The sequence below is a fragment of the Corvus moneduloides genome, chromosome 17 (genome assembly GCF_009650955.1).
Source record: "Corvus moneduloides isolate bCorMon1 chromosome 17, bCorMon1.pri, whole genome shotgun sequence".
In the NCBI taxonomy this organism is placed as follows: domain Eukaryota; kingdom Metazoa; phylum Chordata; class Aves; order Passeriformes; family Corvidae; genus Corvus; species Corvus moneduloides.
In genome coordinates, this window is record NC_045492.1 from 10,563,137 (window position 1) to 10,580,779 (window position 17,643).

General features: G+C 43.9%; 1 protein-coding gene across 3 annotated transcripts in view; it reads right to left on the reverse strand.

Annotated features, from left to right (window-relative positions):
• Positions 1 to 17,643, reverse strand: part of CDH4 (cadherin 4) — a 424,678-nt gene that overhangs the window by 91,130 nt on the left and 315,905 nt on the right. For 2 of the 3 annotated variants that reach the window (XM_032126957.1, XM_032126958.1), the window contains exons 5-6: positions 8,964 to 9,119; positions 875 to 1,019 (exon numbers count right to left, since the gene is read on the reverse strand). In XM_032126957.1, the coding sequence (XP_031982848.1) occupies positions 875 to 1,019; positions 8,964 to 9,119 (301 nt within the window). Of the gene's footprint in view, positions 1 to 874; positions 1,020 to 8,963; positions 9,120 to 9,452; positions 9,532 to 17,643 lie in introns of those variants that run through there. The other variant, XM_032126959.1, reaches the window with a different exon arrangement.

Genomic DNA, 17,643 nt, shown 5'->3' on the forward strand with positions numbered 1-17,643 from the left:
TTGTACTGGTGATACAGAACAGTTTATGTTCAAAGAATGGAAAGACTCATTTTAGTTACGCTCAGCAGTGAGCTAAACCAACCCTGCTCCCATATTGGAAACTGCAGAGTTACATCACACTTAAATAACAAATCAACAATAGAGTTAGAAACAGACTATTAAAGACCTTTACAGCTCTGTTTTTTCCAAGCATATAAATGTGCTCATGTAAAAGTCATCACTTTTCCCTATACTGCTTACATCCTCACTCATTTTTCACCCACAAATTTTCTGAAATTCTACCTCAGGTTTTTCCCCATTTTACCCTCTGTTAGAAAAGTCTGTGGGACAGAGGATGAGTCTGCGATTTCAGTGGGAATACTCCCGCTTCTGCAGGTTTGCATCAGGACCCAAGTAACAAAGTGTTTTCTTGAGACAGAGCCTTTGGAGTCTGACTGGATGCCAGATATTGAGTTGGCAAATGACTGAATTAAATATCAAGGAGGAGGATATTGAGCATTTGAGACACAGGGTCAGTGAAAGGCCACTGCCAGACTGGCTTTCAGTGCTCTGTAATTAGCATAACAGCCCTGTATGTGTGCAATGAGTGTATGAGAATGGCGCTACAGAGCATTACTCTGCAAAACTGCTGCTTTTACAAATTTCACAGCCAGGAAGGGACCACCAGGATCCAGGTTCACTCCAGCCCAAGTCTGCACTTTCTCTTCATCCAGAAAAAGAGACACCAGATTGTTCTCACCTCCATCAGTCTTCCAGTAAGAGCAGCAAGAGCAAACCTCTCCCTCATCCCCTGTGTTCCCAGCAGAGGCCAAGCCACCACACCAGATGAATGGCTGAAAACCTGTGAAACTTGGGGACTTTTCTTCAACTGTACCTGGTTTGGAGCCTTCATCAACAGATCCATTATAGACTTGGTTGATGAACTCTGGCCTGTTGTCATTCATATCAATCACATAGATGTAAAGGTCAATAGGATTCTCCACCTTGTTTCCATTCATATCCACCGCATGAGCCCGGAGCTGGGAATAAGCACAATGAAAGCACAATATCAGCAACTGGATTTGTTGCAGAATGAGAGACTGTTTTGCAAGGATTGACTTTACATCACAAATACTTTCTCAAAATTGAATGGAGCCAGTATCTGGCTCAATTCCAGGAGAAAGCTCTGACATGGTTTCCATCTACACTCCACTCACAGACAGTTTTTCAGAGCTTAATATAATAACAAAATAATGTTTTAAAACAGTGATTGTCAGTGGAAACACTTTAACTGTGGTGTAGTGATACTATCTCCTTCACAGCTCACAGACCACTCTATTTTAATTTTTAAGACATATTGAACCTTGTCTGACGATCTGAAAAGCAAATTTTTGCTTAGTTCCAAATAAAGTGAGGAAATGTTTTTGAGTGAGAAGTTTCTTATGAGAACCTGCAGCCTTTCACACCCATACTAAGAGGGATTTATAAGTGAAGAGATTTCAGGATGACATTAGCAATGTTTATTCTTTGTTTAATCATGGTCTCCAGGAACAGCAACAGCTACCAACCCCATTGCTCTGCACACTAAAAGACATTTAAAAAGTCCCTTTTCTTCAAATAATGGGAGCCCCCATGGCACTAAGAATGAAATTTCCTTAGGCTTGAATAAAATATCCAGTGCTGAGGCATTTCAATAACCAGAGCCACAGGGCTAAGCCCTCAGTTAAACTGGAACTGCAGCTTCATCTTATTAGCAATAACCATCAGTAATAATGCCCAGAAACAAGAGCATCTGTTTTCCGAACAAAAGAGACAGATACAGCATGTCAAAATGAGTAATTAATAAAACAAAGCAATCAACAATAGTCTGGAACAATCAGTAACCAGGTGAAAAAAATGGATAGCTTTCTCATTAAAGGGAACAGATGGCTACTCTAAATGGTGTGTGGCTGAACGTGCTGCTGATGTCGGCTCCAGGAGAACTCCCGACAGCGAGGGAAGAGCTGCACCGCCCTTGAGCACGGCTGCCAGCGGGGAGGCATTGGCTGGTTGGGAGTGCTGCAGATTTTGGCCATCATCCCTCTTCATTTCAGCCCCTGTGAGCACTGCTGAACCTCCACCCTGCCACAGGAGCCGGGGACAGCACTCAGGATGGCCGTGTGACATCCCATGGGGCTGCTGGGCGGAGGAACCAAGGCTTCAGAGGACGTCAGAATCACACAATGGGCTGGGCTGGAAAGGACATTAAAGCTCATCTAGTTCCACCCCTCTGTCACACGCAGGGACTCTAGAGCAGGTTGCTCCAAGCTCCATCCAACCTGTCCTTGAACACTTGCAGGGATGGGGCAGCCACAGCTTCCCTGGGTAGCTTGTTTGTGCCAGGGCTGGCTGGGAGAGCGGGGTTGAAGGACAGGGAACACACCTTCTGGTGCCATCCAGAGAGATGGAGGCCTCTGGTCGCTCCTAGCAGTTCCCTACACCATTGGGCTGCTGCTGGGAGTCAGAGCTGACATGCCAGGGAGGTCTCCAGCTCCTCTGATGCATGACAAATAAATGTGCTAATTGCATTAGCACTGGTTCCTGTCTTTCACTCTTGCTGTGCTGGTGATTGATGCAACTTTCCCCTTCATGTATGGTGCTCAGAAGTCCAGAGCTTAACAAAAATAACTGCACACCATTAAGATAGGCTGGATTAACAATTAATCAAGCAAAGAGAACAAACTGCCATGTGAAATGAGCTGGGAGAAAAACATTTTTTTTTTAAAAGGAAGTTAAGCAGCACGTTTTCTTTAAAGCCTGAAGAAGTCCAGCTTTGCTTTCAATATAGGATGTACCATTTGTATTTCATGACTTGCAATGCTCTTAATATCTGCATTTCTTTCCTGCATAGGAACTGCCTTGGCTCCCACCTGTTGAGCTATCCTTCATCATGTCAGATGGAGCAATTCAATAACTTTACAGTCAGAGGTCAGACTGTCTTTGAAAAAAAGTAATTCGGAGCTAAAATTAAAGTTATTATCTTCAAACTGAGGTAGCATTGGGCTCTCTCTTACAGCATTTCCAGCAGCGGAAATGGTTCCATTCAGAGATAAAGCAGAGAGCAAAGCTGGTATCTCCCCCCTCAGATCTGACTCTCCCCCTGCAAATTTTTAATTACATTTGATAGCTTTTGTTTGAAATCTCCAGGAGTAAGGGATTTCTCAGCAATGCACATCTATCTGCTTGTTGCACTCACTGAGCACATGTACCCATCAGCGCGTTACTGCCTGCACTCAAGGCAAAAACAATTCAACAAGCAAGACTGCAGGAATCTCATCAAACCTGTGGTGACATGCTCAAGTGTCACCCCTGTCCTGAGCCCAACACCAGCACTAGGCTGAGCTATGGGAGGCAGGGCAGTGCAGGGCACACTGGTGTGGTCACTGGTGTCCTGACTCACAGCATCTGGGGTTCCAGGAGGATGGCATCCTCTCTCCTGGCTCCTTTTTTTGGCCTGGCTTCAGTGAACATTTCTACTTTTTTCCTTTAGTGCTCGTTTGCATTTATGTGAACAACTCTCATGTGCCAACCCCTCCATATCTTCCACAACACGTTGCTTCTCTGTGGTCAGTGCCAGCCATGGCTGAGGGAGAAGGGAGTCCGGAGCCAGAGGGTTGAATTTCAACTCAGCTCAATGGCAGCTCTTGTTAAAAAACATTCCTTGTTAAGAGACAATTCCTCATTAGAGACCATCCTCAGCAGAGAGAGCCAAGGAAGGAGGAACTCCAGGGGGGCAATCTGTCTGCTGGGAAACTAGCTGGGTCTCTAAGGCAGATCTATACTACATTTTCCTTCCTTAATTCATCTTCTCCCTTGTTCTCTTGTCCTACTTTTGGTATTCATGAAGCATTCTCAAGCTGGACAACACACTTTGTTCTGGAGTCATTCTTCAGTTGCTGAGATGGGGCTCATTTCTGCAAGGCACAGTCTGAGTCCATGTGGTGCTCCGTGGCTCAGACTGCCATCTGTGCCCACCTGTGACCAAGCCACCTCTGCCACCCCTATTTTGGTGGTAGAGTGATGGAGGGGATGAAAAGCAGATGCATGGGAGTGCTGTGTAACACTGGGTAAGAAACAAAAGGTGATGGTTGAGCTCTGTCAGACACACACATCATTTTGAGCTGGAAAACACATCAGTGAAAGGTCAGTGAGCATCACCTGGGCCGCAGGACGCATGCCAGACATGGGGCACGCACAAGGATTCAAATGGGAGCTGGTGGGTGGCTGAAGAGACAGTTAAGAAACATTTATAAAGTTATTTTGAAATATTTACATTTTCCCCAAGAGGGAGAACATGACAGGAGTGAAGAAGGAATAAAATCAAATGAAATACCTTGCAAAGGATTCTGAAAAATTAATACATGTAGCCAACTAATCTCTAGCTGATGCATCACTCTGCTGTACCAGCCAAGGAGCTGGCTCGATATTCTTTAACAAATATTGCTTAAAAGTATGACAATTATTGCTATCATATTCAGCAGCAGCTACCACAGGTCTCTGAGGTTTTCCTACTGACAGTTTCCAGTGTAAATGTAGCTGTTGGCATACAAATGATTTGGTATCATGATTATTGATTACACTGGAGGCTGGTGGTATCTGAAGGTAGTTAGTCAAAGTCAACACAGTGAATTGTGTTAAATATGAATATTACTTAGGCACTAATACTACTAATACAAATATACATTATCAATCAGTGACAGAGCCTTTAAGCAATAAGCATACAATGTCATGCCTAATTTGTGTGCTCTTAATTGTGATTAAAAGTTCAATTTAGAGCATTGTGCCACAAATGGCTGGCATTACTCAACATGGTTCAAAATACTGGAATTAGCTCTTGCATCCCTTAATTTGTAGTAAAATTGTTTTGTTCCTTTGCATTTAAAACAACTCTTTGTCAGTCTATAACCCACCTGCTCTGCTCCAGCCATTTCTGAGGGAGTATTCCATCAGCCTGATGCTGACAGTGCACACATATGTCTGTAACTGGATTAGAACTTGCTTCAAAGTTTCCCTATAATGCGTATTACTTGAGTATCATAAGCAATGATTACTTACTGACATATTTATGCCGATGTCTTTTGAAAACAGAGCTGGAAAAACATCTTGGAAAACTAATGTATCAATTTTCTATCCTTTGTACTTGCCAGGCCTAACTGCAGCTTAATATGAAACCGGTGTCTGGATCAGAAAAGACATTCAGAGCCACTAATTCTGTCAGCAGCACAAATGGGACTTGGGGAGCGCAATTAAATAAGGCCAAGAGAACCCATGCATATTAAATGTCACTACCTGCTGAAACTTATTTGGCATGCAGTGAACATTTTAAGGGCTGACTGCAAGGGAAGATGCAGCACACACCTGCTGCAGTGAGATGGCAGAGAGATGTGGGGAATGTGCCCCATGGCTGTGTGTCCCATGGCTGTGTGTCCATCCCATGGCTGTGTGTCCTTTGGCTGCGTGCACCATGGCACTAATGATGCTGGGGTGGCTCCAGGGCATCACTCAATGCCCCCTGTGCAGCTCCACACCACAACATGGTGTTGGTTAAGTGGCTGCAGAGCCCGTTTCGCTTTTCTCTGCTCGTATTTTCAGCTGACTCTGCGTCTGGGATGCCTGCAAGGTCCCTGGAGAGTTTGTGCTCTGGTTTGGAGTGCAGACAAAAACAGATGAGGCCAAAATGCAGCTGAACTTGCGATCACTGGGAGTGCCAGCACACACAGCACCTGGGCAGGGGCTGTGAGTCCCAGAGGTGCATACATCTCTGCATACCTCAAGCTTGGAATGATCCTCCCTAAAAGTTCACGAATGATCACAAAAACAGGGGAAATTCTGCTGCAGAACTCCTGATCTAATTAGAAAAAATCTGTTTCACCTTAGGGAGCAAGGCAGGTTTCATCAGCAGAATGGCTTGCTGAATGCAGGGAGAGTTAAAACACTAGCATTTTAAAAATGGTAGTCCTGAAGCAATACAGATAATTATGCATAAGAAAATATGTGTTGAAAATGTGGGAGTTAATGAAACAGAACTCTTGATATGTAGCCTCACAAACACTTGCAAATTATTGTTCTTTCTTTTATAATTAGTTTTTAGATTACCTGGGAACAAAAGCAGCAAGGACAACACTCGACAGTGACAGAGATGCTTAAAAGATTTGGTTCTGTTTGGGCCTGCAGAAAACCTGAAGCTGCATAGGAGCAGCAAGGCTGCATCAGACACAGAGCCCATGTCCTGCTGGGTCAGAGGGACCAGGGGTGCCTTGCAGCTCCACTGACATTCTCTACCCCAGCTGAAGAGCAAAGGTACTAATTCAAGCTAAAGGAAACTACAGCAGATGTCAAACCAGTTTAAAGGCAGCCAAGCTCTCCAGTTCAGATCCAAGCCTACACCTCAGTCACTGCTCTTCCAGCACTCACTTCAAACCTGGCTCCATGTTGCCTTTCCTATTGGTTAGGGACTGGGCTCTATGAAGTGGCATAAATTCATTGACTTCTTCAAACCTTCCACCAGCCAAGACTTTGGACTTTATCTTCTGTCTGGAAACTGGCGAATTTTTTTCCAGTTTCCATCATGGTTCATTCCTACTGTAAGCTTTTGCTCCACTGTTTGGGTCATTGCTTTGTGCATGGTGTAGTTATAAATGCTTTGTAAAGGGTTAGTAAATGAACAACTGATGGTTCAAGAAACCATCAATCCATTGCTACTGAGGCTGAAAGATCTAAAGGTCATTTACAGCCACAACTTAAAATGTTCTCCATCACCTTCTACTGTTCTGCTAACAAAGATTTTTCTATCATTCAGTATTACTGTCTCTAAGGTCTCATAACATACTTATCAGTTATTCTCTCTGTAAAATACATCTTCCTGTAACCTTCAGAGTACGAATATGCTTATTTACATATGGATGCCACTAGTTCAAGCTTTCTGTGAGGAACAGAAAGGGCTAGAAATCCTGTGGTATGTATAAGGCAGACTCATCCCGTCACCTTTGACAAGACAAGAATTCAATTTACTGAATTCACCGTGACTGGTAGGTTCAGTTCATTTTTAAGGGGCACAGGGTTTGTTATGATGGAGGACAAAATCTGTTTCATCTCATGTTTTTGACTGAGAGTGTCTGATCGCAGACATCACAGCGGCTCCATCAAAAGTCTTAACTTTTTTATTATTGACTAGACTGTTATAATAACCTGGCACAGCTGAAACAATATCAACAACGCTGAGATGACACACACTTTATCTCAAATATTTCCTCTCCAAAACAACCTCTCTTCATATTTTCCTAGGCACGACAAACAAAATAATTGTTCTTGTTCACAGAGGATAAAATAATTTTTCTTCAGATCTCCTTCTACCCAGGGGAAATCTCTTTTTCCACCCAACTAAAGAGGTAATCTATTTTCTTTATCCTTCCACCCCAGCCCAGAAGCTGTGTCAACATGGTTAACTGGATACCTGATAAAGCTGACAGAATGTGCATCTCCGACGGCGCAGTTCGGGATGAGGTGTCAGTGGAAGTGACCCGTGTGCTCCGCTGACATTGGAGCATCCCTGTGAAGGGCTATTACCACACCAGGAGATGGGGCTAAGGCTGATAGCAATCCATGAAACAACCTTTCACAACCACTCCAGGAGACAACTAAAGCGCAGATGCAGAAAATGTTTGAAATTTTGCCGGGCTATTATGCCAGGGGCAACTGAGTTTTTTAGCAGCTTGTGGGACTGGATCTGCTGTGCAATTACATTGGGCAATAAAGAGGCTGGGATTTATATCAAAACATAGCAACCAATTACACTGTGAGCGTTCTGAAGGTAGAGCACTTTATGAACTAGGATAGCACGAGGCACCATCACTTTTGAGTGTAATTAATCTTAATTAATTCCCTGATATTTAATATTAGCCTATATGCGTATTTAAAAACCTATCTGACACACCCCCATCATACTGCCTGAACATCTCCTGGTGAATTAAAGTGAAAAATGACTATAGCAATTACTGCATGTTTAGATGCAGTAATGATTCTTAAATTAGTAATTTCCCAAGACATGCTAATGTAGTGACTGGCTTCTCATGGTTTTGGGTGGTTCAGTCTACCCATAAATTTGCATGGATTTAACAAGCAGTGTGAAGTTCCACCATTTTAAACAAATGACTCTAACTTTGTGTCTGAAAAAGACATCAGTTTATCTCCACTTTTATAGAATCACAGAATTGTTTAGGTTGGAAAGGCCCTCTCAGATCAAGTCCAACTGTTCCTCCAGCACTACCAAGCCCATCACTCAACCATGTCCCCAAGTGCCACATCTACATGGCTTTGAACTCTCTCCAGGGATGGTGACTTCACCACTTCCCTGGGCAGCCTGTGCCAGGGCTGGATAACCCTTTTGGTGATGAAACTTTTCCTGATCTCCAACCTAAACCTCTCCTGGCACAACTTGAGGCCATTTCCTCTTGTTCTGTCACTTCTTACCTGACAGAAGAGACCAACCCCTAGGTGGCTACAACCTCCTTCCAGGTAGTCACAGAGAGTCATGAGGTCTCCCCTGAGCCTCCTTTTCTCCAGGCTGAGCCCCCCCAGCTCCTTCAGCTGCTCCTCATCAAACTCACTCTCTACCCTTTCCCAGTTCTGCTGCCCTTCCCTGGACATGCTCAATGTCCTTCTTATGGTCAGGGGGCCAAAACTGACCCCAGAATTTGAGGTGTGGCCTTACCAGTGCCCAGCACAGGGGGACAATCACTGCCCTGGTCCTGCTGGCCACACTATTGCTGACAGAGGCCAGGTGCCATTGTCCTTCCTGGCCACCTGGGCACACGCTGGCCCACGTTCAGCTGCCACCAACCAGCAGTTTGCACTGGTTTGGCTGATTTAGCACGTCCCTTGTTGAACCCAGCAATTCTGCTTTGAGCTGGTGAGCCCAGGTAAAAGTCAAGATGTTTGATGCTCACATGGTAGGAAGCTCTTTCTTCCCTGTCCATCGGGCGTGTCACGTACATCCTGCCAGACACAGGGTCAATGTTGAAGACTTCCATGGGCGGCTGGTCAGCTCCCACTCCGGTGATGCTGTATCTGATATGGATCTCTTTGTCCTTATCGGAACGGATCTGGAGGAAATAACAGAGACAAGAATCCATAAGTTCTGGACAAAAGCCATAAGGATGTTTAAGCACCTTTAGAGATCTGAGCCTGAAGGCTGCAGAGGTGTAATACCACTGTCAATCCTGACAAGGGAGCTGAATGCCAAAGATTTGGCGAAAAGCCATGAAAAGTATATTCCACATAGTTTCAGCTGCTTTACTCTTCTTTAATTCCTGAGAAATCGTTGAAATTGTGACTTTTTGAGTGAGATGTGGAAGAGCCTAAAATGCACAAAACCCACTGTTTACATATTACTGAAACCCCAGTCTCCTCAAAGCGTTCAAATTTTTCAGCCATACCCAGAGTCTCCCAGCCATTAATCACTTCTGAAAACGCTGTCTGCAAGCTCCCACATCGTATTCTCAAACCTGGTGACTCTGCACACAAATACTCCCATGAAATTCAAACAATGGGGCTGTTTGCTCCTCTTTGTCCAACCCTGCTGGCTTGACAAGGACGAGCTGGGAACGCCCAGTGGGATGTTACCATTTCACTTGATTATTTGTTGAGGAAAAGCATGTTTTGGACACTGTTTCTGAAAGCCTTTCCCTCCTTCACCTTGAGAACAACACTGCAAGCCGAGTACGGCACAGCGAGTTCCATGAACCTTGGCTACAGAGCCAAGGAAAAAAAGAAGGGAGGTTAATATGTTGTCCTAGCAACCCTGACTATCTCTTTAAACACAAATTTAATTTTCTGATCAAATGCTGAAAGAAGTTCTTGCAACAGCATGACTATTCCCAAAAGAAAGTGCAAGGTACAAATAAATTACCACCCCCTGCACCATCACAAAGTGTCTTGGCACTGTAAAAAGCGATGTGCATAAATTTTTCCCTAACAGGTCTATGAATACAACGAAGTAGTGGGAAGATAATAGAGCCCTCGTAGCTGAGCGCACGCTGGCAGCTCTGCTACGGCACCTGCACCCTTGGAGGGGCCTGAGCGAACTTAGTGGGGTGCTGTGTCCCCCAAACAGCCTCGATCTGGGGAGAGAAGGTCATTTCCCAAGGGAAGAGGAGGCTTTGTTTGTCAGGCAAAGGAACTGAGATGGGGCTGTGGGCTGCTCCACACTCCTCCCATGTGTGACCTACTGCTATTCCTTCCTCTCCTGACACAGGAGGCCGACAAGATGCTGAACGTGTCAGTGCAGGGCAATATCAGATCCCTGGCCCCCAGAATCTCCTTTGATAGCTTTGTCCAGATCTGCTCCTGCTAATGGCTAATCATGTCAGTTATTACAGACACCGCCAGGATTGATCCGTGTGGCACCTGCGCCGCTGGAGCTGCAGGTCAGGGAATAGAGACAATTCCATTTGTCTTCTCTCCAAGGATTCACTGCTTGTTACGCTGTTAGTATTGAGGAAAACTGATTGGACTTACACTGGTATAGTCACTTAAAAGAGGGCCTGGGGACACTGAAAGTGCCCTCATGCTGCACAGGCTGATTTTTCCAGGTTTATGTGGGGCTAGTGGGTATTTGGAAGAGAGACCCAAGTAGGCAGCCACGAATCAAACTTTCATTAGCAAATCTGGGGGTGAGGAAGGGTATATTAAAATCAAGCCTTGCTGCACAGCTGTGGTTTTGGTGACAGCAGCTGACCCACCAGATCAACAGTTGAAGACCACAGCCCCCCTTTTCAGAAGGTCGGCTCTGCCCTGCCAGAGGGAAGGGCTGGAAATGGGGCTGGTGGCAACGTCTGTGCAAATGCACAGCTCAAGTCAGGGAGTTCAAGCTCCAACTCACTGCATCCACACCTGGAGCCAGGCTTAAGGTAAATGAAAACAGGAAGATACTGCTGGACCTCCAGCTTTGAGCCAGAGTGGGGATCCCATCTTACAAATTAAAGACACACAGTTGTGTGTCTTTATCGGTGTGTGTCTGCACAGCTCCAAACAACCTGTAATGTAAATTTTCCCTTAACAAAGGTGGGAAAACCCCATAGCAATCCAATCAAGGCATCTGCACTTCTCTCCAGCCCCAGCCTGGCTCAGCTATGGCTGTGCTTGAGCACAAACACCAAAAAAGCTCAGCAGTCACTCCAGGGAACCAAAATGGGAGCAGTTTTAACCCAAATCACAGAAGGGGAGAGCCTGTTAGTGGACATTTGTCTGCTCTATTTCCTGTTGCATATAGTACCCAGATCCCATTGTGATAGAAGCATTAGAAATGCATAGAGGGAGACAGAAACAGGGAAAAGGAGCCTGGATTTAAATATTCAGTGCTAAAGGCACTATATTTTATTTTTGGGAAATGCAGATAAACAGAAGCTCTCGAAGAAAGCTATGTACAGTTTAATAAAGTGCACGCTATAGGATGTCCTTGCAGCACTTTTATTAGCATTAATAGGGTCTAAGCTGTCTGTATGTAAATCCTTGCAGATGTAGGAGATGAAATATATCATAAGACCCACACGACTTACCCAATTATACTGGGAGAAATCCATGACCTAATTATACCACACTGAGCAAAACAAAGATGGGGGAAATATATTGCAAAGATTCAGCAATGACTCGTTACTTGCTGTTAATTGCAATCATAGCACAAGGGTTTGCCTGCTACCTGTACTTAAATCCATCTCCAGGAAAAATACAAGGGTGTGAAGTGTTCAGAAAAAAATCATGTAAGAAGTAGCACTTGTCACAGAAAGTTGCAAAGACCACTGACAATGAACCATAGTACATTTTACTACCAGGGAGATATTTATCACACACATGTTTTTTATATTGGAACATACAATTTTAGCACTCTTAATGAGATTAAAAAAAAAAAAAGATTTTTCAGTAATCCTGTAATATTTTGACCAAAGGTTTCATTTGCCTAATTCCCAGAGTGCAATTTATTAAATCTTGTTGAGAAGAGCATTATCTGAACACAATGCAAGGTTTACTTCTTTTGTTGAAACTGTTCCTGGAGCAGTTTACCATAGTAATAATAATAATAATAATAATAATAATAATAATTGTAATAATAATCCCCTCTCTATTCCCAAGGAGCTCAATAGGTCAGGAGTAAAAATTACTGGTTGGGGGAATTTACTGGTTCAGAAGGGAGTTATACTTTTTCCTTCATTTAGCCTGGGAAGTGAGAAGATGGTAACAGATCCATATGATAATCTTCTGACTGGAGAACATACACATGAATTTTCCTTTCATTTATCTCTCCTTTTATAATGCAGTCAAGAGGTATGCAGGGCTCTGGGTTACAGAACAGATGGCACAGGGATGGTTTTCCTTAGCTGCATTTATACATTTTTTACTTGGAGAACCCTTGGAGCTTTGAGCTTCTCCAGTGCCTGGCATGATTCAACTCTGCATATGATGATGTGAGCAGGATGAATGATGATGGCTGATGACTGTCATAAAAGGAATTTGCTTGCAAAGCAGCTTTTATGCTCTAAAAAACCCCTCTGGGATGGAGCTTGGAGTGGATTGATACACTGGTGAGGGAAAATGTCCCAGATCAAAATGCAATTTATGTTGGAAGATGCAATCCCTTGTTCCTATCCTACCTCACGAACACAGGTAGCATTTTCCATGCAGGAACCCTCACCAACTCTGACAGATACAAATGGACCATCTGGAAACTGTGGGATCAGCCACCAAAGCCCCAGAGGGGACCTGCAGCAGAGCCAGGCACCGCACTGCCATTGCCATCCCTCTGCTTGGCTGTGGCCAGCAAGGACAGGATGGCCTTGCAGCCCAGCAGAGAGTGGTTGGAGCTCAAATCATTGAGGCATCATCCAAAACCCAGCAATGGTTACAACTCAGAACCAGAACATCAGGACTCTGACTCAGCCCTTGTTTCTATAAAGCAATCCCAGAAAGAGGAGAAATGGTGCATTTTCACAGATGGGTATTTTCCACTGCAGGTTCTGATCTAATAACTAAAATGTTTGAAAATGATTTGCAACTCTTGAGATAATACAGGGCTAAGCCCTTCCAAGCTGGCCTTCTCCTCTGCAGCAATGTCTCATTTAGACAGAAGAGCAGTGTTTGTGGCACAGGATTGCATCCTGCTTTTACAGATAACATCTGATGGTTCGTGCATCTCCATCAGGATTTACTAAAGGGTAGCTAAACCATTCCCACAAGCTTTACTGGTGAACAGAATTTCAGGTGATGAGCTCCTCTAAGCTACCAGATTTGAGCACTGTTCTTCTCCTGTTCATCCACACCTGTGTGCTCTCAGCATTGCCCTTTCTTGCTGCAGGGGTTTGAATTCACAAGCCCTCTCTCTCATCCTGGCAGTGGCAGGAACCACCAGAGATCCCTGCAACGCTCCAAAGCCAGGAGCAGGGGTGGTACAGAGTATGGAAAGCTGTGTGGTCAGCAGATTGGAGGGCACCAGTGAGACTATAAATTATACAGTTCTTGGAGCACGACATTGCCAGAAAAAAGTGTTGCAATGGAGACTGTTTAGAGAGCAGTAAAGAAAATGCCTGGAGGCCCAGGAAATGGGGTGTGTAAGGAAAAGCTGAATGAACAAGGACAACTGAGCCTAGAGAAGAGATGTGACCTTAACAACAGTACCTAATAACCTATACTGGGAGAATTTCACAAGGTGTCCATGGTCTGGGTCCTGCCCTTCCTTGCACTGTGCCTAGGAATGTATCTGGAGAAAGCAGAGCGGGACATTTATTCTCTGCTACATTTTCCTTCCACAGAACGAACCAGAAAATAAATTTCATTCAAAGTTCTTTGTCTTGCTCTACAACATATGGAGTAAAAAATGCCCTTCAAAAACCACTTAGTTTCCCAAATCTCCCATAGAATACTAGGCAACATTTGTACTAACATGACCTGGGGATACTTAGACTTGATTTTTTTGTTTTATAAAATCCATTATAATTATTAATGAACACATAAAATAATGTAAATGATAAGCAGTAAGTGTCTTTTATTATTAAGCTCTTAGCTATTTTGCCCATTAAGAAAACCAAATTAAAATAATTGAAGATTATAATCTGTCATGCATTCAAAATGCTCCATAGAAATTCAGACAGGCAAACATATTCAAAGCCTTTAAAAGAACACACTTAAGAGTCAGTCTAAGCATTCCAGGATTGGCTCATTAATTTTAGTGGAAATATTTTAATTCAACTACTCTTACTGCTTATTGAAATCTTTGCTAAGGACTTACTTATTTATTTTTAACTGAATTTGCAATATGTTTAGGACTCATTTGTATAAAAGTTCTTAACTCTTATTTCACAGTTGTTTTAGAAGCCAGTAAAGAGACATATCTCTAGCCTTGTATTTCCAAACAAATTACTGTATGTTGCTGAAAGAATCACATATGGTTTCAATAAAAAGATGCAAAAGTGAAGCAGAGAAAAATGAAGATAGATTTGGAGACCCAACCAGGTGAAGGTAACATTTATTAACTTCTGTCTCCTTTTATCACACTTTCCAATGATCACAAGGTATGTCCTAGATGGAAATGAAAAAAAAAAAAAAAAAATCCAAACCAGAAGATCCTCTAAAACATTTCTGGTCTTCAGAGAAAACAGTCTCTTCTGTGCCTTGCAAAGAGGACGCTTGGACAAGGCAGGGGCAGTTTGTATAAACCAAGCATTTTCACTAACTGCAGCCCTGGGTTTAACAGCAGCTTGCCCTGAAGTGTTCATCCACCCCTGGACAAAATGACCATCGTCTGAGCCAAGTGTCCATGGTGGTGGTGTTTGCAAACAAGGTTAAGTAGGGGAAGACCTCTACTGACAAAGAAAGAGGGGATGGAATCGCCCATTTGTATGTGGGGATTTCTTTCTTTCCTCAGCTGGGACTGGTTTCATCTCACAGATGATTTTTTAAAGGCTTTGCATCTTGTCTCAGATAAACAGAAGAGAAGCAAGGGTGAAATCCATCCTCCTGAAGGCTTAAGTATACATCACATTTCCTGGAAGAAGTGGTTTTCTCTTTCCACCAAGAGAAGGAGAGAACCAAGGACTACACCTAGACTAGAGATCAAATTTTCCCATGGTTAAGATTCACTGCTGGGAGCTGAAGTTTCTTCCTCTTCTTTAAAATACCACTCCAAAGCCAAACTATGAAACGTTCCCTTTGCCCCAGTGGCTGGATCTCTCCCATGTCAGCTTAGATCTTCCTGTGCTCCAGCTGAAATCTGTGCAAAGTGATTTCTAGCGTATTTATTTTGATGATAAGACAGAACACAAGTCGTGCTCCAGAGAGATTAAAGCTGTCATTTTAAGGCATTAATGTAACTGATGATGCAGCCTGCATGAAAGAAACGAAGCTATGAGATGTCTGAACCCAAAAGAGAAGAACCTCTCCTGTGTGCCCGGCTTGTTGTGTGGTACCTGCAGAGGAGCCCGTTCCCATCCAGCCATTCCCATCCAGCGCTCCTGCTCCTTACCACGAGGATTTGCTTCCTCTGCACGCACCCTGCGAGCGCTTGGCTAAGGTGCTGCACCAAATGTTCTGCTGCTGACAGCTTCCAGCATTTCACAGGTCATTTGGCTTCCACACGGCTCCCTCTGTCCAAGGGCTCCTCTCCAACCCTCTGGCTCCCTTCAGGCCAATTACATCCATGTGGACACACTCCTCTGAAGCCTCCCTATGCCCACGGGTAGCTTTGATAGTTTTCACTCCTTCTCTTGCTTCCAAGTGTTTTGAATTGTTTACCAGGATTTTTCTCCTCTACCTGGATGAAAATGTAACACTGAGCAGATGGAGAACAGCATATAAATCAGGCTCAATAAGGAGCTGGTAATGCAGTGGGAGAGAATTTCTGCCTGCAACTCTGGCCAGTAACTGCGTGACCCCACACATAAGCACAGGATGAAATTGAACTTGTCAGACTCACGGTCTAATTCAAAACTACCATTATTCTGCTTGGGATAAAAGTGAAATAACAATCCTTTTGCCTAGGAAGCCAAATTTTGTACATGATGAGATGACACACTACAAGCACAGAGTACCTGGTGTGCAGCAGTACATCCAGACCAAGGATCTGCTGCAGCTTAACTCTGCTTTCCAACCTGCTGAAACTGCAAAGAATTTTTGTTTTAGCTTGAGTTGTCCTGACACGACAAGACTGAGGTCTGCAGGGCTCATGGGGCCAGTCTGCTCTGTGTTACTCTGCAGCTGGTCGAAGTTTCTGCGTGGTGACTTGAGACTGCCAGCAGCTCCTGTCAGGTCTGTCTTTACCAGTGGAAAACTCAGTAAACTGCAATTTTTTTGCATGGTCTTTGTGATTAAATAATTAAGTAATTTTCATTACTCGCTATTATGAAGGTCAAGAAGCCAAGGTGTCCGTATCAGGAACTGGCCAATGTGGATCTTCCACATCTCATGGTAATTGATATGGCACAGTCATTTCTCAAGCAATACATGCCCTTTTTCGGGCCTTTTGCAGCCTGAAAACTCCACTGTGGAAATGCCTCAGACTGTAGCAAGGCAAGAGAGAGGGAGGAGAGCAGCTCTGATGGGAAGATTACAGAACATCTCCACGTGACCAACATCTTACCACTGCCAGAACCTTGATAGCAGAAGCAACAAAACTAATTTTTCCTACTCTTTCCCTTATCTCTCTTACAAGAAAGCAAATTCTTCACTGCAGTGACTGAAGGCATCCCAGTGGAGCTGATGTGCTGCTATCAGGTGAATTTTGGCCCTGAAGAACTGAGGCTGGTTCATACTGTGCAAGATGCAAGGGGCTGATACCGCCTGACTGGGATTTGAAGCAGATGCACAAACCCTCTGCTGTAGAAGATGCTCCATGACAAAAGGTGAGAGGAAATAACCTCTGAGAGTTCAAACCACACTGTTCTTACTCCTGTGATAGGCAAGAGAAGATCATCCTTCATAATCTATTTAAGAAGGGCTACGCACTGTTTCTTTGCAGAGGGTACCATCCTGCAGCACCTTCTTGCAGCTGGCCCCACTGCTGCCTGTGATGGCTATGCCTAAATGAAGACAAAGTCAAGAAAAACAAATCATGGCAGTGGGAATTTGTCCTCATTTCTTTTTGAAGTGCATCTCTCCTGAAGCCTTATGTTATTACATCATGTCTGCCACAAAGCCAGCCTGGAAAAGAGAATCCAGCACCTTTCTGGGTAAAAATGAGCAGAAAACTTGAGTGCTCAGTGCAGAAGATAAATAAGGGTAGCAAATATTGACCTACACAGGAGTAACCTGATCACTGTAACTAATGATTGAGGCCCTCAGCTGGTATAAATCAGTGTAAACTCAGTGGCTTCAAACAGAGGCATGCTAATTTATTTCAGCTGAAAATCCAGCCCATGGCATTTAAAAATTTAGCTGAACAGCAGAAGAACAAGTGAAGAATGATCTTCACACAACACACAGCAATTTACCACAGGCAACATTCCTCTTGGTAGGACAGTGAGCTTGGACACGGGGAACAAGCATTCAGGGGAGAACAAACACACTTGTGTTCTCAGGAAGGAAATTTTTCCCAGACTCAAGGGATGTAATTGGTCTTAGCGTGTGTGACCTTAGCTGTTGTAG